The sequence below is a fragment of the Macaca thibetana genome, chromosome 5 (genome assembly GCF_024542745.1).
Source record: "Macaca thibetana thibetana isolate TM-01 chromosome 5, ASM2454274v1, whole genome shotgun sequence".
NCBI lineage: Eukaryota > Metazoa > Chordata > Mammalia > Primates > Cercopithecidae > Macaca > Macaca thibetana.
In genome coordinates, this window is record NC_065582.1 from 136983445 (window position 1) to 137006066 (window position 22622).

General features: G+C 34.5%; 2 protein-coding genes across 12 annotated transcripts in view; one reads left to right on the forward strand and one right to left on the reverse strand.

Moving 5' to 3' along the window:
- The window catches only part of OCIAD2 (OCIA domain containing 2), a 1147735-nt gene that overhangs the window by 560859 nt on the left and 564254 nt on the right, over positions 1 to 22622 (forward strand). The gene's annotated exons all lie outside the window — the stretch shown is intronic.
- WDFY3 (WD repeat and FYVE domain containing 3) overlaps positions 1 to 22622 on the reverse strand; it is a 309436-nt gene that overhangs the window by 81501 nt on the left and 205313 nt on the right. For 10 of the 11 annotated variants that reach the window (XM_050790042.1, XM_050790041.1, XM_050790040.1 and 7 more), the window contains 9 exons: positions 21633 to 21785; positions 18207 to 18280; positions 17962 to 18123; positions 16163 to 16257; positions 10143 to 10263; positions 9701 to 9918; positions 4765 to 5000; positions 3121 to 3255; positions 1548 to 1727 (listed from right to left, as the gene is read on the reverse strand). In XM_050790042.1, coding sequence (XP_050645999.1) covers positions 1548 to 1727; positions 3121 to 3255; positions 4765 to 5000; positions 9701 to 9918; positions 10143 to 10263; positions 16163 to 16257; positions 17962 to 18123; positions 18207 to 18280; positions 21633 to 21785 — 1374 coding nt within the window. The remainder of the gene's footprint in view (positions 1 to 1547; positions 1728 to 3120; positions 3256 to 4764; positions 5001 to 9700; positions 9919 to 10142; positions 10264 to 16162; positions 16258 to 17961; positions 18124 to 18206; positions 18281 to 21632; positions 21786 to 22622) is intronic. The other variant, XM_050790035.1, reaches the window with a different exon arrangement.

Here is a 22622-nt window from a genome sequence, read left to right on the forward strand (position 1 = left end):
TACTAGTACCAATTTTGAACCAAGTGACAGAGAGAGAGAGACTAGCAAAGAAATTATAAGACGCTGATGGCCAGACGCAGTGGCTCTCGCCTGTAATCCCAGTACTTTGGGAGGCCGACGCGGGGGGATCACCTGAGATCAGGAGTTCCAGACTAGCCTGGCCAACATGGCGAAACCCCATCTCTATTAAAAACACAGAAAAACTGGCCAGGCATAGTGGTCCATGCCTGTAATCTCAGCTACTCAGGAGGCTGAGGCAGGAGAATCGCTTGAATTTGGGACGCAGAGGTTGCAGTGAGCCGAGATCATGCCACCATTGCACTCCAGCTGGATGATAAGAGCGAAACCCTGTCTCAAAAAAAAAAAAAAAAAAAAAAAGATGCTGACAACAAAAAGACATTGATATATTATTCAAGGTCTTTTTTTTTTTTTTTAACCAAAAATAAGGATTCTAAACATTATAAACAAGCCAGGGTATTAAGGTCATGTGTCATATTTGCCCTTCTCCTAAAAATCCCTACCATTTTAAAATAAGTACTGTACCTTTATACATGGAGAAAAATTAGTATAAAGAAGGTCATCTACCCCAGGTTTTAGAGTACATGGTGGAAATAAGAAGAAAAATCATGAAATTTTGAAGTACTATGGAGGAATAACTATCTTTTGGGTGTGTTCTATTTATTTTTAAGCCTGTTTTATGTTTACAGTTTATTAGCTAATCAACATCAACGTGCAAAAGTGGTAAGTACAAGCCCCTGCAATATGGTTTTGTGTAAATTACAGTAGTTTATTTGTTTTGAAGTCATCAGTATTTATGTCAACTGAACTATTAGTTACTGTAATGAACAGTATTTAGACTCCAAGTTATGAAACTATCCATCAAGGCCTCTGCAAAAATATGGTTCAGTGAATTTCCATGTGAATATATTTTCAAAGCAGGAAACAAGGCAGCATATGAAGATATGATATTGTACATGCTAACACAATTTTTGGGCTTATTTTAAAGGACAAAAGAGTATCTATACATACTATATGTGATTATATCTAGCAGTTTTTAAGTTAGTACAAAATAAGCAAAATAAAAGTTTAATGAAAAAAGAAAAGTCAGGCGGAAGAAAGGACCAACACTTGCTTTCAACCCTATAATTTATTTGTAAAGGTAAATCCAGCAAATATCTACTTCCTAAAATAATAAATAAATAAATTTGGTTGGACTAGAGTTATCTTAATGGAAAAGAACATTTTATAACTACACAGCTGGCATCATGTAAAATAAGAAATGAATCAACTATTTGAAAAGGGAAATTACTAACAAGGGACTTACAAGAATATGGTGAATGAGAAAAGGAAGTAGAGTTCACTGTGATTTTAGGAGAAAGCAGAAGGAAACTGTGGGGAGCTGGGGACACCAGACAATAATGCAAGAGGTGATGTATAAAGTTATGAAACTGTAACTTGTTCAGAAGCTTAAAAGATTGTCAAAAAAAATCTGCTAACCATTGAAACAGACTAATTCCAGTTCTGACATTTTCCTCCCCCTTTCCTACCATCTCTGAGTAAGGGCGAATATTGAAGGGGAAGACAGTGGCTGCTAGTGCACACAGGAAGTCAGGGCTCATCCACATGGAGGCAAGGTCTGGGACATTGTGATACAAATATCTGAAGAACTGCATCAGGGTCACAGGATATTCTCGGAGCCAAGATCCCTCTTCTTCTGATTGCCAAGGCTGTTATGGGGACATGAGAGGAAACACTATGTTAGAGTAATTGACACTGCTATAAATTATTTTAAAAATCCACTACTCAGTACTCTTATGAAACTGGATATATTGATGGTACAGAACTCTGTAAACCACACATATGAGCAAACACACACGCAAAGAAATTTAGAAACTAGCTTAAAAAAAATCCCCTTAGAAACTGATGGGATCATTGTCTAATCGTTGGATTACTCACAGGTCTGCTAACCATTATCAGTGGTTTTGATTATTCATTATTATTATCATGAGTGGTGGTGGTACCAAAGTGGCTGTATTACCATCAATGTTGCCCCATCGTGCATCATGCTAGGAAGTTAGGAGTAAGATAAAAGGTGGGGAAATTACTTCACCTTTCTGAGCCTCACTCTTAAGCATTATGTAATACAACAATGATGATGATTAAAGAAAAACCATGAATACTGTATATCTGAACAATGTATATCTTCTGATATCTGCCCAGAGAGTATCTTTTAAAAAACTTTTCTTATGTTTTTGTAGTTGTTTATGAATAGGCACCAAAACAAGACTCCTAAAACATTCTAAATTAGTACATCTAATGGTAATGTTCTGTTCTTAGATGATACCACAATAGTTTTGACTGAAATTAGATTTGTCAGGTACATGTAATTCAAGGAGTCAAGTTAATATTTCCTGTTACAACACAATCCTAAATTGTACAAACAAATCTGGTCATTATTCACTGTATTCCTGTCAGATCGATAGGAACATCAATTTTGTCTTTTACTCTTTCAATTCTTCATCTCTAAGTTAGACATAATTAGAGCAGAAGAAAAGCAAAAACAAAATCAAATGAAACTTGTATTGTTAACATTTCTGACCTCTAAAAGAAAGTGACTGTAAAAGTTGAAATATTATGTAATATTATAATTGTAATAACATTCACTACAAATATATACTCATTACATATGTACTCATTATTATATATTCTATAATATTAATAATGTAAGTTAATACTTATGAAACACTTACGTATCAGGCATGTTTATAAGTGCTTTATGTGTATACACTATCTTATTAATTCCTCACAAATACCCTAAGAGATGCATTCTATTATCGCCGGCATTTTAAACACCAGGAAACTGAGGCACATAACTGAGGATAACAGGTTGGAAGTACCAGAGGTGAGATTTTAACCCAGGTAGGGCTTCAGAGTCCATGGTCTTAACAACTACACAGTGTGTTCTTACATTAGACATAACTTTGTCTAACATAAGAGTCTCAAGTTCCAGAGATCATGCAGTAAATAAGTAGTTATGTTACAAAAAAATTCCTCTATTTACAAAAAAGTATCCCAGGCAGGAGGAACTCTCAATAGGCCTGGGTATCTGAGTGAACTTACTGAATTCAGCATGCTGCGGAGCATTCCCAATAATAAAAAAACAGCTTCTGTGCACACGTTATGGATAGAAGAGACCACAGTTCCGCTGGAGGCAGGAACTCCAAAGATAAATGTCCAGATGGAATCCAAGTCAAACTGCAGAGGTGAAAGTAAGCAAATATTAGCCACCACTAATTTTTCAGTAGAGACCCTCGTAAGTTCTAATAGTCTAAAATTTCTTTGAAACTAGTTTTTTGTTGTTTTTAAAAGTAACCAATGATATAGACATAAAGAACTAGTACCCTTCCATCCTACATTTTAAAACTCATTTTTATAGATATAAAAAAATTGAATACTATGTTATTATTCTGCATCCTGCCTTAGGTACCTATGTTAAAAAACTGCTTTCTACTTTTTTCCTAAAGAATGTAAAAATAAAACACACGTTAATTAGCCAAGAGATAAAATTATAGAACCAATAAATTTAAGCAAGATCTTTTAAACAAAGCACATTAAGCTCACTTCTTTCCCATTCTCAGCAATATTTTAATTTTAGATTACTTACAGATAAGATCTGATAAAATAAAAATTGAGACTTATTAATAGCAGGTTTATAAATAAACTTTATGACTATGGTACCATGGATATTGAAAAACTGCATAACCAATACAACTGCGCTAAGCATGAATCTGTATCTTGATTTAATCTAAGGGCACAGACTCAAGTGTTTACACTTAAAAGATTTTGTCAACTACTAGAATTGATTTGAATAGCATTTGGCATTAGGATGGAAGCATAGTTGAATCTAAAAGCTAGATTCCTAAGTCTTTGCAGTACCACAAACATTAGCTATATATAGACATCTTTAATAGTCTTCAATTAGAAGTCAACTAAAGTCTTACTGTTTTCCTAATGTTGATAATATCTATCATTAAGTAATTTTTTTCCCCTAATCAGAATTTGCACTTAGAATCCTGTCACACCCACTCGAGGAGTGATATTTAATTTATGGTATATAAGCTACTCCTTTCATTTTTAATTCCGCAGAAATAAATCACATAACAGGCTGGGCACAGTGGCTCATGCCTGTAATCCCAGCACTTTGGGAGGCTGAGGCAGGTGGATCACCTGAGGTCAGGAGTTCAAGACCAGCTAGGCCAACATGGTAAGACCCTGTCTCTACTAAAAATACAAAAATTAGCCCAGTGGGGTGGCGCCTGACTGTAGTTTCAGCTACTCAGGAGGCTGAGGTGGGAGAATCGCTTGAACCCGGGAGGTGAAATTTTCAGTCAGTCACGCCACTGCACTTCAGCCTGGGTGACAGAATAAGACTCTGTCTCACAAATAAAATAAAATAAAATAAAATAAAATAAAATAAAATAAATCATGTAACAAAAGAGTTCTTTAGATCACCATTAAATATCATACAGAGTCTTTATGCATATATAATATACAGAGTAATCATATAGGAGAAAAATGTAAATAGGGACAAAGGACTTTTGGGAAAATTTTCTGTGGTATTTTCAAATTTTTCTGTCCCAAATCAAACCTTAAATGTGGGGAAAGTGATGGAATTGACAGTTGGTTTTACAGTGATTATCCATTATCCTACGGTGATTCTTTGGAATACATAATTTCACGCGCCCCTTGCTAGATAATTCCTACCTGGCAACCCTGCTTACTCCGGCAGCTGATGACAGGCACACTGACCTGCAGGTTCTCAGGCAGCTCACTAACTGGCTGCTGCAGAAACAATGCCATGAGGAGAAAATAGAGGGCAGGGACATTAGTGTGCTTAGGAAGGAATGACTGAAGGACTGGAAAACCAGGAAAATGACAAGCATCTCGGTTAATCTCCCTGACTGTCGATCTCCCACCAGCACTTCTGCCCACATTGAATCCTAAGAGAAGAGAAAATATAACAGTAAGTGCAAAATTAGCAACTGATAAACATGCTGCATTAACAAAGGAGAAAGCAATTCAGTATGTGTTAACATTTCTATCCAGAACATTCATATTACTATAGGCAATTAAGTATTCAATTGTTGAATTAATCTTCAGTCAAAAGTTTTACTTTACCATTTGTTTGACTTGAGCAAGCCTGTCTATTAGGATATAGGTTTTGAAACACAGTTGGGACAATAAGATACAAGGAGTTTGAAAATCCTTCTTAAGGTGCTATAAGTTCTACTTATTAAATGAAAGACCTCAGAGGAGCTCTAGTGTTCTTGGCTTGTAGTTCCCCAATAAAAAAGTGAAATCCAAAATACAGCCAAAATTTAGAATGCTACAAAAATATAACTTAAAAATATCCTTGTTACAATACATTTTTATTTTTTTGAGACACAGTTTTGCTCTGTTGCCCAGGCTGGAGTGCAATGCCATGATCTTGGCTCACTAAATCTCCACCTCCTGGGTTCAAAGCAATCCTCCTGCCTCAGCCTCCTAGGTAGCTGGGACTACAAGCATGAGCTACCACCACCAGCTAATTTTTGTAACTTGTTATAACAATATATTTCATTTGTCCTGAAAATCATGAAAAACTAGCTAACCTTAAATTACCTATGAATTTAGAGATAAGACTAAATGAGTAAGTAAAACAATCTTTACTCACAACATCATCTGTAATCTGTTGGAAAGCTGCTGGGCAGTGGGATGGCAAATCCAAGCCTGTTGTGGCTGCAGCTATCCACTGGCTGAGCTTAACATCCGGAATTCCCTCTAGAAACCCAGCTTTTAAAGGAGATGGTCAGTTCTTACTAATATAGCTTATGGCAGCAGTGTTTCTATCAATCTTGTTTCCTCTGTTTTATAATGAAATTCAGGATACACCCTAAACATCTGGTTCACCCCACACCTAGGGAAGTACTCATTACACAGTGAATGTTGCTCAAATTTTCAATGGCAACTTTTGCGAATAGCAACCAATAGATGAAGAATTTATTTCGGTCTGAAGCAATTTGTATTTCAAATAGATATTTGCATTTGTTATTTATTCTTTAAGAGATGAGGGTTCACTCTGGAGGGTTCACGTTGGAGTACAGTGGCGTGATCGTAGCTCACTTAACCTCAAACTCCTGGACTCAAAGGATCCTCCCGTCTCAGCCTCACCAGCAACTAGGACTACAGGGACATGCGACCATGCCTGGCTGATTAAAACATTTTTTTTTTGTAGAGACAGGGTCTTGCTATGTTGCTCAGGCTAGTCTCAAACTCCTAGCTTCAGGTGATCCTCCCACCTTGGCCTCCCAAAGCGCTAAGATTACAGGCATGAGCAACTGCACTCAGCATAGATAGCCATATTTTTTTCAACTTCTTTTTTTCTGGAATGCTGCAAAGTACATATTACAACTACTGTTTTATATAATAAAGGAACATTTTATGTCTACGTTGCTTTTAAAATATTTTATCCTAACCAATTCCTCAGTGTGACATGAATTAACTTCCAAAGTATGCTCTTCTAATTAATAAAAAATTATATAGCAATTCAACAAGCTCCTTCCCATATCACTCCTTAATCACAATGAATATGTGAGGTAGAAATTACTATTATCATTTTTACAACAGAGAAAACATGATTTGTTCAAGTCACAATGTGGGCATAAGTGGCAGTACTATGCTATGAAAACGAATTTCTCCATTTTAGAGTCTGAAAATTATTATTTTCTTTGCCCTTATTAATGAAACTGCCACATTTCTGAAAGATTGCCTTAATTAGAAGATCATGTTGATTTTTTTTAATAGTAAATTCTAAATAAAATTATAAGAATAAACAATGTTTTGAGCTCTAAGAAATCAAAAGACATCTCAGCTACTCAGGAGGCTGAGATGGGAGGATTGCTTGAGCCCAGGAGTTTAAGTCTAGCCTGGACCACATAACAAGATCCAATCTCTAAAACATAAAAAAATTTTAAAAAATGAAAAAGAAAACCAAAAGACATGAAGTGGTATTTTATACATTAAATAGTAAAATAGATTTTGATTACACTGCAAGTTCTAAAAAAAAAAAAAAAAAAACACAAAAAAGACAAAACTGGCATTATCATTTTCCTCTCTGAAGTCTCACATTATTTTTCCCTATAATTGATCTTAAGGAATATTTAATATACTACGATTAAGCATTAATTTAGATACAAGTTTCAGCTACATGGAAGATTTTTATGGCAGCCATAAAAAAGAATGAGTTCATGTCCTTTGCAGGGACATGGACGAAGCTGTAAACCATCATCCTCAGCAAACTAACAGAGGAACAGAAAACCAAACACCGCATGTTCTCACTCATAAGTGGGATTTGAAGACTGAGAACATATGGACACAGGGAGGTGAACATCACATACCGGGCCTGTCGTGGGGTGGGGGTTAAGGGGAGGGAGAGCATTAGGACAAATACCTAATGCATGTGGGGCTTAAAACCTAGATGACGGGTTGATAGGTGCAGCAAACCACCGTGGCACATGTATACATATGTAACAAACCTGTGTGTTCTGCACATGTATCCCAGAACTTAAAGTAAAATAAAAAAAATACATATTTTTATAAAGAAAAATTTGACAAAAACCAATAAATGTGAATAAAAAAGTAAAAAAAAAAAAAATAGGTTGCTATTCCGTCAAGGAGAAATAGAATCAAATGAGCTGATATATACACCTGTTTATATACACAAAAATGTGTATGTGTCAGATAGATATTCAGGGAAAATTAAGTTAAGCGGGGTCAAATTGAAATTAAATTTAAATTGAATACCTAGATTTCTTCTTTGAAATAGGAGCAGCATATGCATGCTCACAAAAGTACCAATGAAGGATCAAAAGATTCTAATACATGAAATCAGGTAGGTCAGATACAGTGAAAGTGATGCAGGACAGAAAAAGCACAGGACTAAGAAGACAGAATCTTAGACAGTATTACTGCCTCGCAAACTAACCTTATGTAGTTAACAGTCTTAATTTCCTAATTAGAGAAATTAATCCTTACTTTATATTCATCAGGCTTATTTTCTAGAAAATAAAACTTATACGCAATAAAATATATGCCTGTCTCCAGATTCTTGAAGGACAAATGAGATTATATATGTGAAATAATTTTTCAAACCACAAAGTACTATTATAAATCTCAGGCGTGATTACTCCTGCTGCTGTTCGCCTTCCAAATAACCATTGCTGCCAGTTAGCATTTAAACCTTGCATATTCAACAGAACTCACATTCAATTATGCCTTTCATTATTTATTCTCCAGTATTATTAAGGCCAATAAACGAAACTTCTTACTACCAAAGTATTCAAAACAATTATATCTGTAGATTAAATCCTTCCCCAGAGTTCATGTAAAATAGTGATATATTTTTGAGCACAAAAGTACCTATGATGATCATTTAAACTGTATATTATAAACCAGACAATTTTTTTTAGAAATCACTTCACAGTGACATGGAAATGATATTACTTTTCCTTTATCACATACGAAGTTTCTTCAGACCTTCTTCATATATGAAATAACAATACAATAGTACTATGTTGAAAGATCTGTCTTCCTATGGCCGGGCACGGTGGCTGACACCTGTAATCCCAGCACTTTAGGAGGTGGAGGCGGGTAGATCACGAGGTCAGGAGATCGAGACCATCCTGGCTAACACGGTGAAACCCTGTCTCTACTAAAAAAAAAAAAAAAAAAAAAAAAAAAAAAGATCTGTCTCCTATCATTTGCTTTCATGTTTGAATTAGTAGTACAGACAGCACCTAGACACTGATACTTAAACTTGTTTTCTATAAATAAATTACATATTAAATTCTAATCCCTATTTTTCCCATTGGACCAAGGTAAACAGATATTCTCAATATAAGCTTCTTAAGATCAGACATACAACAATTAGACACGATTTACAAGGTAATGTTACATGACAAATGTATATCTAAAATTATTTAAGAACGGAATGACTTTGCCTTTCAATAAAAACACTACCTTCAAATATATATTTTCCAAAGTAATATTACTAATATGAATGGAAACATATGAGTTCAAATAAATCTAGCATAGGAAACTGCAATTTTCTAACATTAGGTAAATGCTCAGTTATAGGGTGAAAATAGCTATGGTACTAGTGAGCTTACATCCTTGTGTGGCAATATAACATAAATGTTAAAAGCATAGACTTTGGAACTGAGTAAAATGAATTTGGTTTTCTAATCTGTAAAATAGATATGATAGTATTTGTACCTCACAGAGTGATGAAATGTTATTACCTGGCAAGTGTTTAGGAATTGGCAGACAGTAAGTACTCAAAATAAATATTTATTATTATTATTAATTTAGTTCTACTGATAATTTGCTAATTATTTACTTACAGATCAGTAAGGCCTATATTACAAAAAGATCCTGAGGAATTCCCTGAGTTTTCAAATCTTAGTGTCTTATCTGTCTTCAGTTTGATTTGCCACTTAAAAGGCCTAATTTGAAATCTTCTAAGATCTTCATTCTATCATTAATTAAAATTAATATCTCCTTAATGGTGATCAAACTGCAGAGGATAAGTTTACATAAAATTTAAAAATGAAACAAAACACACCAGCTCATTTCCAAGCAGCTTACTAGAAAAGTCTCATACCTAATACAGTTCCAATCTTATTAGTTAAGACAGAATCTGTCTGTTCAAGCCATCCTCCACCACTGAGTCCTTCTTTAAACTTGATGAGAATAGACTGATTACTTAGTAGGACAACAAGAATCCTCATGGCTGCTGTAACTGTGGTGGAATGTAAGTGTTCCTCCATAAACATCATGATCCAGTCAAAACCCAGTGTCTTCACCAATTCTTCACAAGCTCTATTCAAAGACAGATGGATTTAAAAAACAAAAAACAAAATTACTTTCAGAAATTAGGATTTCCAATCAAAAAGGAAAAAGAAGACTGAGTTTCATTCTTGAGATACTATAAACTTCAGGGTTAAAAAAATCTATTTAAAGTCAATGGCAATTCCTTCTTTTGCCTAACATGAATTAACTAATAGTAGCAACTGGTATAATAACTTTTAAAAATATTTACTTACTGCAAATTAATGCTTGTCTTTTCTTTAGATGTATAAATTAGTTTTAGCAAGATATCCAGAAGTCTGTTCCTCAAAAGTATAAGATTAGCAGATACAAGACCTCCAAACTCCTCTTCAGTTCCTTAAATAAAAATAAATACATTAAATCTCCCTAGTAGATAAGCTAAAAGAAAATATACAACATAGTTCTTGGAAAGTTTACTGAAAAATATATCTTTTAGAAAACATTTTCTCCAGGACTGCTTTTCACCAACATGGACAAGAAAAAGGGTCAGTTAAATATTTCTCTTTAGAACTCTGAAAATTGTTCATTTACATTTGACATTTCCTAAACTAGTGATAATAAGGCTGTGAGATCTTTTTTACGTTACATTAATATTCCCCTTGACTTCTCAATAGGGGGAAAGTCATCAAATGAGGACCATGTGAATAAAAATAATAATCACTACTGACTCTCAACCTCTCAAATCCTTAAATTTTAGTTTCTTTTTTGAAAGATACAGTTAAATCTACCAGATTTAAAAATTGAAACTAGAAAGCAAAGACTTATTCAGTAAATGTAATAACATAAAGAAAAGTTAGAATTAAATAGCACAGAAGAAAGGCAAAGGCACACAAACACATAAAAGAGAAATTAGAAAAGAGAGGAAGTAATGGAGCTCAGATGTTCTCAGATAGTACGGCAAGTACAGAGAATTGGGCATCGACAACCCAGCATTCTAGGCCCAACTCTACTCCAGCAGAGCTATGTGTTACTGAGTCACAGACCTCACAGAGGCACACCTTTTAATGCACTTTGCAGATACTGCCTTTCTTATAAATTAAAGGATTGTGGCAACTATACATACAGAGAGTCCAATCAGGCCTTTTTTTTTCAAAAGCATGTGCTTACTTCATGTCTCTGTCTTATTTTGGTAATTCTTACAATGTTTCAAACTTTTTCATTATTATAATATCTGTTACAGTGATCTGTGATCTTTGATGTTACTATCATAATTGTTTACAAGTGCCACAAACTGTACTCTTATAACAGTTAACTTAATTTTAAAAAATGTGCTTTTGACAGCTTCGACTGGTCATTTCCCCGTCTCTCTCATTATTCTCAGGCTTCCCTATTCCCTGAGACATAATAGTATTGAAATTAGACTAACTAATAACCCTACAATGGCACCTAGATGTTCAAGTGAAAGGAAGAGTCACGTATCTCTCACTTTAAATCAAAAGCAAGAAATGATTAAGTTCAGAGAGGAAGGTATGTTGAAAGATGACACAAGCCCAAAGCTGGCCTCTTGTGCTAAAAAGTTAGCTAAGTTGTGAATACAAAAAAAATTCTTGAAGAAAACTGAAAGTGCTACTCCAATGAACACACGATGATCAAAAAAAAAAAAAAAAAAAAAAAAAAAGTGAAACAGCCTATTGCCGATAGAAAGTTTTACTGGTCTAGATAGAAGACTAAATCATCTACAACAGTCCCTTAAGCTAAAACATACTCCTGAGCAAAGCCTGAACTCTCTTCAACTCTATGAAGGCTGAGAAAGCTGAGAAAGCTGCAGAAGCAAAGTTGGGGGCCAGATGCACTGGCTCATGACTGCAACAAAACATTAGGGAGGCTGAGGTGGGAGAATTGCTTGAGTCCAGGAGTTTGAGACCAACCTGGGCAACACAGTTGGACCCCGTCTCTAAAAAAATGAAGAAATGAACTGGGCATGCTAGCACACACCTATAGTCCCAGGTACTCAAAAGGCTGATGTGTGAGGATCGCTGGAGCCCAGGAGGTCGAGGCTGCAGTTAGCCATGATTGTGCCACTGCACTCCAGCATGGGTGACAAAGTGAGACCCTGTCTCAAAAACAGACAAAAAGAAAAGCTGGAACTAGAAGAGGCTGGTTCATGAGGTTTAAGGAAAGAAGCCATCTCCCTAACAAATGTGAAAGATGAAGCAGCAAGTGCTGATATAGAAGTTGCAGCAAGTTATACAGAAGATCTAGTAAGATAATTAACGAACATGACTACACTAAACAGGAGATTTCTCCAACAGACTTCTCAACAGATTTTTTTCCAACAGCTGCCTATTGGAAGAAGATGCCACGTAGGACTTTCATAGCTAAAAGGGAGAAGTCAATGTCTGGCTTTAAAGCTCCAAAGAACAGAGCTGACTCTCTTGTTAGAGGCTAACACAGCGGGTGACTTTAAGTGGAAGCCAATGCTCATTCATCATCTTGAAAATCCTTGGGCCCTAAGAATAAAGCTCAGTCTACTCTGCCTGTGCTCGCTAAATGAAATAAGAGAGTCTGGATGACAGCACATCTGCTTACAGTATGGTTTACCGAATATTTTAAGCCCACTGTTCAGACCTACTGCTCAGAAATAAAGGTTTCTTTCAAAATACTACCAGCTCATTGACAATGCACCTAGCTATCCAAGAGCTCTGATGGAGATGCACAAAAAAGTTAATGTTGCTTTCATGCCTGCTAATACAACATCCATTCTGCAGCCCATGAATCAAGCAGTAATTTTGACTTCAAATTAACTTCAAAGTTTTATTATTTAAGAAATACATTTCTTAAGGCTATAGTTGCCATAGACAGTGATTTACCTGATGGATCTGGGCAAAGTAAAGTAAATCTTTTGGATAAAATTCACCAATTTAGATGCCATTAAGAATATTCATGATTCATGGGAAGAGGTCAAAATATAAACATTAACAGGAGTTTGGAAGAAGTTGATTCCAACCCTTATGGATGACTTTGAGGGGTTCAAGACTTCAGTGGAAGAAGTAACTGCAGATGTGGTAGAAACAGCAAGAGAATTAGAATAAGATGTGAAGCCTAAAGATGTGACTGAATTACTGCAATCTCATGATATAACTTTAACAGATGAGGAGCTGCTGCTTACGGATGAGCAAAGAAAGTGATTTCTTGAGATGGAAATCTACTTCTGGTCAAAATGCTTTGAACATTGTTCAAATAACAACAAATGATTTACAATAGTACATAAACTTAATTGATATAGCAGTGACAGTTTTTGAAAGGATTGACTCCCATTTTTAAAGAAGTTCTACCATAGGTAAAATGCCATCAAACAGTACTGCATGCTACACAGAAAACTTTTGTGAAAGGAACAGTCCATTATTATAACAAACTATATTGTCCTTTTTTGCTTATATTATTATTTTTAATTGACATATAATTGTATATATCCATGGGAAACAGTATGATATTTCAATACATGTGTACCATGTGTAATGACCAAAGCAGAATAATTAGCATATCCATCACCTTAAATTAGCATATCCATCACCTAAATAATTAGCATATCCATCACCTGTCTTATTTTAAGAAATTGCCACAGCCACCTCAACCTTCAGCAACCACCACCCTGGTCAATCAGCAGCCAACAATATCCAGACATCACCCTCCATCAGCAAAAATTACGATTTACTGAAGGCTCAGATGATTGTTAGCATTTTTTAGCAATAAAAAACTTTTAAATTGAGTTATATACATTTTTTTAAGACACAATGCTACTGCACATATAGTAGACTACAGTATAGTGTAAACATAACTTTTACAGCACTGGGAAACCAAAAAATTTATGTGACTCACTTTATTGTGATGTTAGCTTCATTTGCAGTGGTGTGGAACTAAACCTGCAATATTTCTGAGGTATTCCTATACTTTCCTTCTTACTAGAACTAAGGTTCAGGCTAAAGTTTCAGGGTTATATACTTCTACTTGTTTGGGGCAATGTACCTTTAAACTGTCCTTTAAAATGCTAACTTAGTACCTTAATCATTATGGGTACTTCAAGCTACCAAAAAGAACCCAAGATCCTCCCTCTTCTAAGAAGACAGAGACTGGTAATTGCCTTATCAAAAGAATATCACAAAACTTACATTACTCTAAGAGCTACTTCCTTTAAATTTTTCTACAATAAAGTAATAATCTAGCCAGAAATTAAAAATTTTATCTCTTATGTCTCCTTTTCTTACTGCCAGTTTTCATTTTTTAGAACATTATATTATACTCAATAAAGTCTTCAGTGCATATCAAATAAATAATAAATGTCATATACTAATAAGACTAGCAATTTGCTTCTGACTTTATTATTTCAAATGACAATAAGCTGATGATAATATCAGTCTAATCAACTTGGCATATCGAAAGAAAAATTTACTAATTTATACATCCCTACTTCAATGTTTTATATGAAAGAAAAATTTACAACACTACTATGGTTACTGAATTCAATGGACAACAAATAAATATGGAAACCAGAGAAATATTTTTCCCACTTTTTTTTGGTCTGTTTTTGGAGACCAGAATCTCACTCTGTCACCCAAGTGCAGTGACACAATTACAGTTCACTACAGCCTCAACCTCCTCAGGCTCAAGTGATCCTCCTACTGCGGCCTTCTGAGTAGCTGGGTCTACAGATGCACGCCAACATGCCTGGTTAATTTTTGTATTTTTTGTAGAGACGGAGCTTTGCCATGTTGCCCAGGCTGGTCTTGAATTCCTAGACTCAAGCAATTTACCTGCTTCAGCCTCCCAAAGTGTTGGGATTACAGGTGTGAGCCACCACGTTCAGCCCACATATTTTGTATACTTGAAATAAATTCCTTACATATTTCAGCAATATTTAAAGTACTTTCACTACCTAACCATAATTAGTCAGCCTATATTAATTTAGAACTTAGAAATAATCTTTGTATTTGGTAGGAAAATGTAGTAGTTAAAAGCTTAGAATGCTGGTTTGGACTACCTGAGTTCCCATATAGTCAATGGTATGATATTGGATAAGTTTCTTTTACTTGTATCTTTTTGGGCTGCAGTTTCCTCCCTTGTATAATTGGAATAATAGTACCTATTTCATACAGTTATTACAAAATTATATAGAGCACTTAGTAAGTATTCAATAAGTGTTATTCATTGATCTGATCTTTATACTTCTCATCCACTGCTAATTTGCTTCATCAGAGAAATATCAACATCATTCTAAATGAATTGGCAGTAGGTAACAGTCAGGGGTCCTGAACCTGTCACTAACATACTGTGTGATTTACAGCAAGTCACTTAGTTTTTCAAATCTCTCCATCTCTCCTTTGAAAACTGTAATCACACCACTTTCTCCTACTCATGAAGCACAGGAGAGGCTGTGCTCGGGTAGGACAGACAACATGGAGAACCCCTTTGGGAGGAAGTGATACAACAACAGTTCCTCTCTACCCTCCAGGTGGATAGGGTGGTATGGATTTAAATGAAATAATCTATATGATATGATTTGGGAATAATGTAATAGGGTAATAATGTAAATAAGGCTGAACAAATATAAGATTCTGAGAATTTAATTCCAGAGGTCAACCTAAAAAAAGGTCCTTTCAATGCATTCCAAGCAACTCTCCTGTCCTAGCACATACAACAGGAAAAACATATGGGAACAGAGTGGGGAATATATATATACTAAATGAGGAAAGGTTTCCAAAATACGTGCTTGTCATGGACCCAGGAACTTACAACTTATGAAATTATTTTTATATTATACTTACATAAAATGATTCTAGTGAAATGTTTTTTTTCTCAGTGACTACTAAATATTTAACAGAGAAGTGAAAATAACAGTAATATAGATATATGGATATAATTTAGTTTAACAAGTATCATGTTTCTGAAGAGATATACACACATTAAAAAAATCAAACAATGTTCAAATTACACAGGAAGAATTTGCTATTTAAAGAAACATTGCTATGAATACTCTATAAAAATAGGAAACATTTTATTTTTAAAGTGAAATTCACACCCTATTAAATTTTGTAGGTAATACTGTAATACTGCATATTGTATAGGCTTGATATAAGACAAATACATCAGAGAAAGGCCAAAAAATATAACGTAATGAGAAAAGTTATACATATATTATATATAATCACATATAATTCAGGTCTAATTTGGGCCAGAAGAAAAAAAGACATAATATTTAGTTGATCACTATCTTCTCCAAGCTCCAGAATCAACTTACCAGTGTCAAGCTTCTCTTCATTACTTATTTCCATTACTACAAATTTCTCACAAACTGCAAAGGTTGGCAAAGTAGAAGAAATAAACTGGCCAAATCTTTAAACAAAGGAAAACAAGATTATGGATTTTCTTTTTCCTCTTCCCAAAACAACAAAGTACAAAGAAACAAAATACAAAGAAATAAAGCCAAAATAGGACTTCTTATCTTAACTAGCCTTTTAAGGACCATTAGGTGATAATATTTAGTTTGCTTCCTCTTGGACCATCCCAAGTAACATTACATAAAATAATGCTTTTAAAATATGGGGAAAATACAGTTCTTCAAAATATGAATTCTTTAATGCACTAACGTGCAAATGGTTTCAAAAACCAAACAACATGATCCATATTCGAATGTCCTAACATTAACTGGATGGATCCACTGTAGCCTAGTGGTTAAGAACTTGGGTTTACATATATGATCAAATTCCTGGAGTAGGGGGAACAGGAGAAGAAAAAACACCCTGGCTGTATCACACTCTAATTATGTGGGCTTTGTTTCTTCATTTATAAAGTAGGAAAAAAAACAAAAACTTTTACAGGTTTAGGTAATAATTTCAGCAAAGTGACCATTACAATGCTAGGAATACATTCTTGACATAATGATAATTATAATTCTCCAAAATAATTCTTAAGCTGAAGTTTAAATCTGCCACCAGGTTTTTTTGTTTGTTTGTTTGTTTGAGACGGAGTCTCACTCTTGTCGCCCAGGCTAGAGTGCAGTGGCGCCATCTTGGCTCACTGCAACCTCCGCCTCTCGGGTTCAAGTGATTCTCCTACCTCAGCCTCCCGAGTAGCTGGGATTACAGGTGCCCACGACCACGCCTGGCTAATTGTTCATATTTTTAGTAGAGATGGGTTTTCACCATGTTGTTCAGGATGGTCTTGAACTTCTGACCTCATGATCCGCCCACCTTGGCCTCCCAAAGTGCTGGGATTATAGGCGTTTGCCACCACGCCTGCCCCACCAGGTTTAAAAATATGTTTTGAAGGCAAATTAACACAAAAGTGAGTGATTTACAAACTATACAGATTAGAGGTTAGTCTATGAGAATAACTGAATAAATGAGTGTGATTTTACCTGAGATACTTGGTAGATCACATGAACAGTAGTGACCAAGTCCAGTTTAAGCAATTCTCTACTTGAAAAATATTCAATTGTGCAGTTTGTTTTTCTTGTTTTCTTTCTATAATCCCCAAATTTTCCAAAATGGGGATTATCATGTGAACATAAGAACACTTCTACAGACATGCTATCAATATGCCTTAAACCACATTTTGCATTGTCTGCAAAATAATACTTATATCATATTAAAAAGTGTGGATATGCAACAGATTTAAAATACCATAATCTGTTTGAATGAAAGAGAATAAAAAATAGAGGTGGCACACCCACTATTTTGGAGTGTGTATGTATGCTTGTGCACATACACTTAAAAATTAGCAGGGCTTGGGAAATAGGATTGGGAACCAAGAATTCCTGGACTGAATACATTATATCCAGGCCAATTTCACTGGGCTAATTCCTATATCTTTTCTCACCAATATTCTATTATTCACTAGTGGCAACAATTAGCTTTGCTCCATCAAAGCAAGACATTGTCTCACTCATGTTTTCCATGCGTCATACATATTTTGAATAGTATTAACATTACAGGTGTTATTACACAGTCATAAAAACCAACTACATTCATCTCACCCCTCTTAACCTGATTGGTACTTTTAGTTAATAAAAAGACAAAGACAAAGAAGATTTCCTACCTGAGCAGATCATTGCTGTTGGGAAAACCTTGCAGTAAGAAGCTCAGCACATTACTAATAGCAGCAATAGTAGGCTGGGATAAAGACATGTCTCGAAGAGTCAGGAGCAGCTTTGGGATTAACTGGAATTCTCTCATTAATTTGGCATTCTTTGAAGCTTCACTATAAGAGAAAGAAGATTGTATACACTGTACTATCCCCTTTTCTATAGCTGAATAACTAACTACATGAGTATTAATTAATACCTGGACTCTGTGAGTAGTTCAATAAAGTGTTCAAATAAGGAAAGATGAAGTTCATATGGTGCATGGAGCCAGACCTATAAAAAATAAAAATAAAAACAGTAGTATATTTAAGGTTAAAAAAAATGCCCAAATGCCAAACCAACAAACAATACAGCACATGGAACTTATTTCACTTTTATAATTATTATTTTATAAAGCTCTATAAAACCACTTATATAAATTGGCCAAAAAAATGACCAAAATGATGAAATTATCACACTTTTACAAAGCTATTACAAATATCCTCCATATGCTAAAGAGTGTAATGAAAAACATGAACATGATATGGAGCCAAATGAAAGACAACCAAAGCCCCCAAACAAACCTCTAGACATGACAAATAAAATAGTTAAAATGAAAAATATACTGGATGGCATTAATAGCAGATGAGATACTTCGGAAAAACAATTTAATAACCTTGAAAACATAACAATGGAAATTATTCAGAATGAAGCATAAGAAAAAAATACTAAAGAGAAATACCAGATTTAGTGTATGAGTGATTCGAGACAGTTTCAAGCAATCTAAGATACGTGTAATTGGTGTCCAGAAAAGGGAAGGGAGTGGCAGGAAAAATCATTGAAGAAATAATGGCTAAAAAATTCAAATGTGATGAAAATGACAAACTCACAAATCAATAAACCCAAGCAGAAGAAACATAAAGTGGACAAAGGGGACAATGAAATGAATGACATCTTTAACGTGTGAAAACAATAAAAACAGTCAACTAGAATTCTATTCCATGCAAAAATGTCCTTCGAAAAGGAAGAAAGAAATGGAAGACTTTTCCAGATGACGGAATTCACTGCCAATATTTCTGTAATACAGAAATGTTAAAAAAGTATCTCCAGACAGAAAAATTACACAAGATGGAAATTTAGATTTACGCAATGGAATAAAAAAGCTATAAATACTATATATGTAGTCAAATAGAAAATAATTGTAAAATGTCTTTTGAAAAAAATTCATCATTTAAAGCAAAAATAATACAAACTATTGTAGGGATTATAAATATATAGAAGTAAATGTATACAACAATAGCATAAAAATGGAAAGGGAGAAATGAAAGTCTCTTATTGCAAAGTATTTATAAGGTATAATATTCTTTAAAGATAGACTGAACTTTTAGATGCACACAATAAATTCTAAAACAATCACAAAAAATTGTTTATGGCACTGCAATTATTTTCCTTATATTTGTCAAATGACTATTTTAAAAATTTGGTAAATTAGGTATTTATAGACTACTTGCGGTTTGGAGTAATTAGGGATGCTATAAGAGGCCATAAAGTCAGCAATGTACTATAAAATAAAGCCAAAATTTATTAAGCAACTAAATTTCTGATGTTTGTATATTGAGTTTTAATCAGAAATCTGAGACTGAAGATAATCCTTGATTTAAATGTGTCAGTTACCAGGTGAAAACAAGGTTAGGCTGGGTTAGGTAGGTCTTCTTAGTGATCCCATAATCCTTTCTGTCTACCATCTCTGGGCTTTCACTAGTTTTAAATTATCTATTTCTTTGTCTTTTTCTTCTAATGGACTAAATGCCTTCAGTCGTGGACTCTTGCCTTTTCTTTTCACATCCTTCGTAACTAATACAGTGCTTGCCTCAAAAATATTCAGCAAGTGCTTTCTAAAAGAGTAAGAGGTTTGGATATCAGAACTTTGAATACTAGGCTGAGAAATGTGTACTTTATAGTGTAGAAAAGGAAAATCAGTGCAAGTCCTTGAATAAATGACAAGATTATGCCTTTGAAAGAATGAGGTCCCAAGGGTATGTAGGACAGCCTGAGCAAAGGGAAAAAAGAAGTGATAGTTATCCTAGTATGAATAGGAGAAGAATTGAGTATGGCTTGAATTAAGATATAGCAGTAGAAGCAGAAAAGGCAGACTATGGAATGTGAAAGTAGAACCTATATGACAATATCAGACTGTTTACAGACAGAGAAGAAGGAAGCTGATGTTTTCAATTTCAAGCCTTGGTGACTAGGCAAATGGTGGTGTTATTAACATAAACAGAGAAGTTAGAAGGAAGAACTAATTTGAGGAGGGATGCCAAGTTCAGTTAAGGTGCTGATGGGACACAAAAATGGAAGTGTTGAGCAAGAATTAGAAATAAGTCTGGAATTCAGATGCCAAGGTTAGAGATTTAGATTTGAGGATCAACTCCACAGAGATGAGACTGTCAACCTAGGTAGGAGTTTAAAGGAAGGAAAACAACAAACACAGGAAAATGTGAAAAAGTAAAGATGGACATCTTTTCAAAAAATAATGAAAACATCACTGCAAGAAAATAATAGAAAAAAATAGAAAGATATAAGAACCAGGATATTAACACCTGAAAGCTAGCAAAAGAAGTATAACTTGAAAGAATATGAGGGAAACAGACAACAGCCAATGTTACTGAGAGTTGGGGATACTGAAAACTGAGTACAGACCATAGATTTTTATTTAGAGGGAAGCTTCTACTAAGCTTTGAAAATACAGTGTCAGTAAAGTACTTAGGGCACACTATTTGTGAGGGATTAATAACTGACAAAACAGAGCTTACAGTAGTTGTGAGGAAGAACGGTTAGGGCCTAGACATAAGAGTTCGCAAATACTAAGTGCTAGGCACTATTCTGGGTGGTAGGAACACAAAGACAAAGAAGATAAACACTATCTCTGCAATCATAAAGCCTACAGATCCTGCAGTTTCAAAGGGATATATTATATAAATTTAGTATATAGTAACTAACATGCAAAGTGCTGTAAACAAGAAATTAAATGGAAAAAGGCTATGAGTGATTAAGTGCTGCCTTGAGAGAACAGAGTATAAGCTGTTACAGTAATAAGCCAGTAGAAATGAAAATGCCTTTGAAAGAATGAGGTCCCAAGGGTATGCAGGACAGCCTGAGCAAAGGGGAAAAAGAAGTGATAGTTATCCTAGTATGAATAGGAGAAAAATTGATTAGGGCTTGAGTTAGGATATAGCAGTAGAAGCAGAAAACGTAGACTATGAAATGCGAACATAAAATGAATGATATTTTACCATGCAGTTGTAACCAAAATTAGAGGTCTAGGTCCTATTTATCAAGAAAAAGTTTCTATCAGAATCGCCTGATGAAAATATGTTCGACTCACGTAATGCCACTGCCAGCAGCAAATTAGCTAGTTAGGGATATGCACCATACCATTTCACTTCTAAAATATTTGCAAAATGGAATATCCTTGGAGAAAAGGAACCCCAGCATTATTCTACTTTTTATCTTTTACTAAATGATATTAACATGAATGTCACAAAATTACAGGACTTTAAACACATTTTAGAGATAAAATAGTTTATAATCATATGGAGTAAGAAATGCATTCATTGATTATATATTATTATGCTTATATACATACTTCAAAATCACAAAGGAGGTCCTGGAAAGCAGTCGAATTTGGAATAATGGAGGTCTCATGTCCACTATCAACAGTTCCCACCAAAGAAAAAGTTAGATGGAGGATGTGGCTGTTAAGAAGGGAACGTTTCTTCTTAAGCAACATTGCCAGCAACTACAAGAAAGTAATACCACATGCCTGTTGATAAATCATCATGTATATTCTTTACACATACACCCCAAACCCCCCAACACATGCACAGAATCCTATGTAGATGACTTTCCGAGATTTCAAAGTTACCTTCTAAATTTTTATTATGGCAATATAACATTAGGTAAAATCTGAAAAACAAAGGGATCCTAACACCATTATTAAAATATCTACTTTTACATTTACCCTTTCGATTCTAATATAAATATGTAAATAATTACCAACATGTGCATAAAATTGTATGTGTAATGAAAACATCACAGTAAGAAAATAAAATTATATGCACATGATGGTAACTACTTAACTATACATTTTTTTCTGTATATAAACTTCTGCAATATAGTTTTCATAATTACAATTTTAAAAGGTTGAATGATAGTCTATGGAATGTTTAGAGTATAGTTAGTCATTCTCTCATTACTGGTATATGTAGATTGCTCTATTTTTTCATGATAAACAATGCTGCAATAATCATTTTGAAAGTTTTGTAAAAGAAAACACTTATTGAAATAGTATAATTAAATCTATACAACACAGTAAACAGTATATTCATTATCAATAAACTAATGGCTAAACTTGCAGAAGGCATTTGTACTTCATGTATGATAAGAGGTTTTAATCTTCTTTCAAATATTTGTTCCTCTTCTTATAAGTGATTTTTTGTCTAATTCTGGTACAGACTGTGGATACCTAAATGCTGCCCTTTTTTTTTTTTTTTTTTTTTTAGGTCTTGCTCTGTCGCCCAGGCTGGAGTGCAATGGCGCAATCTTGGCTTACTGCAGCCTCCGCCTTTCGGGTGCA